The 1,798-nt window shown below is 39.7% G+C and overlaps 1 protein-coding gene across 1 annotated transcript in view; it reads right to left on the bottom strand.

The window, feature by feature from the left end:
• LOTGIDRAFT_175715 (hypothetical protein) overlaps window positions 1–822 on the bottom strand; it is a gene marked incomplete at both ends in the record, with an annotated part of 5,409 nt that extends 4,587 nt beyond the window's left edge. The window contains one exon of the mRNA XM_009058782.1: window positions 590–822. Within this exon, the coding sequence (XP_009057030.1) occupies window positions 590–822 (233 nt within the window). The remainder of the gene's footprint in view (window positions 1–589) is intronic.
• Window positions 823–1,798: the final 976 nt, after the last annotated feature.

The following is a 1,798-nucleotide window of genomic DNA, read 5'->3' as shown; positions in this document are numbered from 1 at the left end:
GAAAAGTGCCAAAAAATCCGGTTTTTCATGGACAAAACTAAAACGCTCAGTGCTTCCAAAGTAAGGCAGATATGGAATCGCGGTTTGTGGCATTGCAAAGCTAAGATTTCAAACTAGTACCTGTCAAAATTTCAGCATCCTATCTCATCTGGTTTGACCGTGGTGAAGCTGCAAAATTTGGATTTTCAAAAAAGGCAAAATTGACAAATTTCAACAGGTAGCTACCTGTGGTACCAAAATCCATTTTTGGGTCGAATTTTTTTGGTCTCGGAAATCGATGTAACCCGGTTTTTTGGACTCGGTGCTTCTCTAGCTCTCCCCCAATGTGCATAAAAGTGAATTCTGAGCACTTTTTTTTTTTGCGGAAAAGTGCCAAAAAATCCGGTTTTTCATGGACAAAACTAAAACGCTCAGTGCTTCCAAAGTAAGGCAGATATGGAATCGCGGTTTGTGGCATTGCAAAGCTAAGATTTCAAACTAGTACCTGTCAAAATTTCAGCATCCTATCTCATCTGGTTTGACCGTGGTGAAGCTGCAAAATTTGGATTTTCAAAAAAGGCAAAATTGACAAATTTCAACAGGTAGCTACCTGTGGTACCAAAATCCATTTTTGGGTCGAATTTTTTTGGTCTCGGAAATCGATGTAACCCGGTTTTTTGGACTCGGTGCTTCTCTAACTCTCCCCCAATGTGCATAAAAGTTAATTCTGAGCAACTTTTTATTTTGGGGAAAAGTGCCAAAAAAATCCGGTTTTTCATAGACAAAACTAAAACGCTCAGTGCTTCCAAAGTAAGGCAGATATGGAATCGCGGTTTGTGGCATTGCAAAGCTAAGATTTCAAACTAGTTGCTGTGTAAATTTCATCTTCCTATCTCAACTGGTTTGGCAGTGGTGAAGCTGCAAAATTTGAATTTTCAAAAAAGGCAAAATTGGTCAATTTCAACAGGTAGCTAGCTACCTGTGGTACCAAAATCCATTTTTGGGTCGAATTTTTTTGGTCTCGGAAATCGATGTAACCCGGTTTTTTGGACTCGGTGCTTCTCTAACTCTCCCCCAATGTGCATAAAAGTGAATTCTGAGCAACTTTTTATTTTGGGGAAAAGTGCCAAAAAAATCCGGTTTTTCATAGACAAAACTAAAACGCCCAGTGCTTCCAAAGTAAGGCAGATATGGAATCGCGGTTTGTGGCATTGCAAAGCTAAGATTTCAAACTAGTTGCTGTGTAAATTTCATCTTCCTATCTCAACTGGTTTGGCAGTGGTGAAGCTGCAAAATTTGAATTTTCAAAAAAGGCAAAATTGGTCAATTTCAACAGGTAGCTAGCTACCTGTGGTACCAAAATCCATTTTTGGGTCGAATTTTTTTGGTCTCGGAAATCGATGTAACCCGGTTTTTTGGACTCGGTGCTTCTCTAGCTCTCCCCCAATGTGCATAAAAGTGAATTCTGAGCACTTTTTTTTTTGGGGAAAAGTGCCAAAAAATCCGGTTTTTCATGGACAAAACTAAAACGCTCAGTGCTTCCAAAGTAAGGCAGATATGGAATCGCGGTTTGTGGCATTGCAAAGCTAAGATTTCAAACTAGTTGCTGTGTAAATTTCATCTTCCTATCTCAACTGGTTTGGCCGTGGTGAAGCTGCAAAATTTGAATTTTCAAAAAAGGCAAAATTGGTCAATTTCAACAGGTAGCTACCTGTGGTACCAAAATCCATTTTTGGGTCGAATTTTTTTGGTCTCGGAAATCGATGTAACCCGGTTTTTTGGACTCGGTGCTTCTCTAGCTCTCCCCCAATGTGCATAA

Source organism: Lottia gigantea (genome assembly GCF_000327385.1).
Source record: "Lottia gigantea unplaced genomic scaffold LOTGIsca_357, whole genome shotgun sequence".
Taxonomy (NCBI): Eukaryota; Metazoa; Mollusca; class Gastropoda; family Lottiidae; genus Lottia; species Lottia gigantea.
The sequence above is the reverse complement of the archived record's forward strand: the minus strand, read 5'-3'. Positions and strand labels throughout refer to the sequence as shown.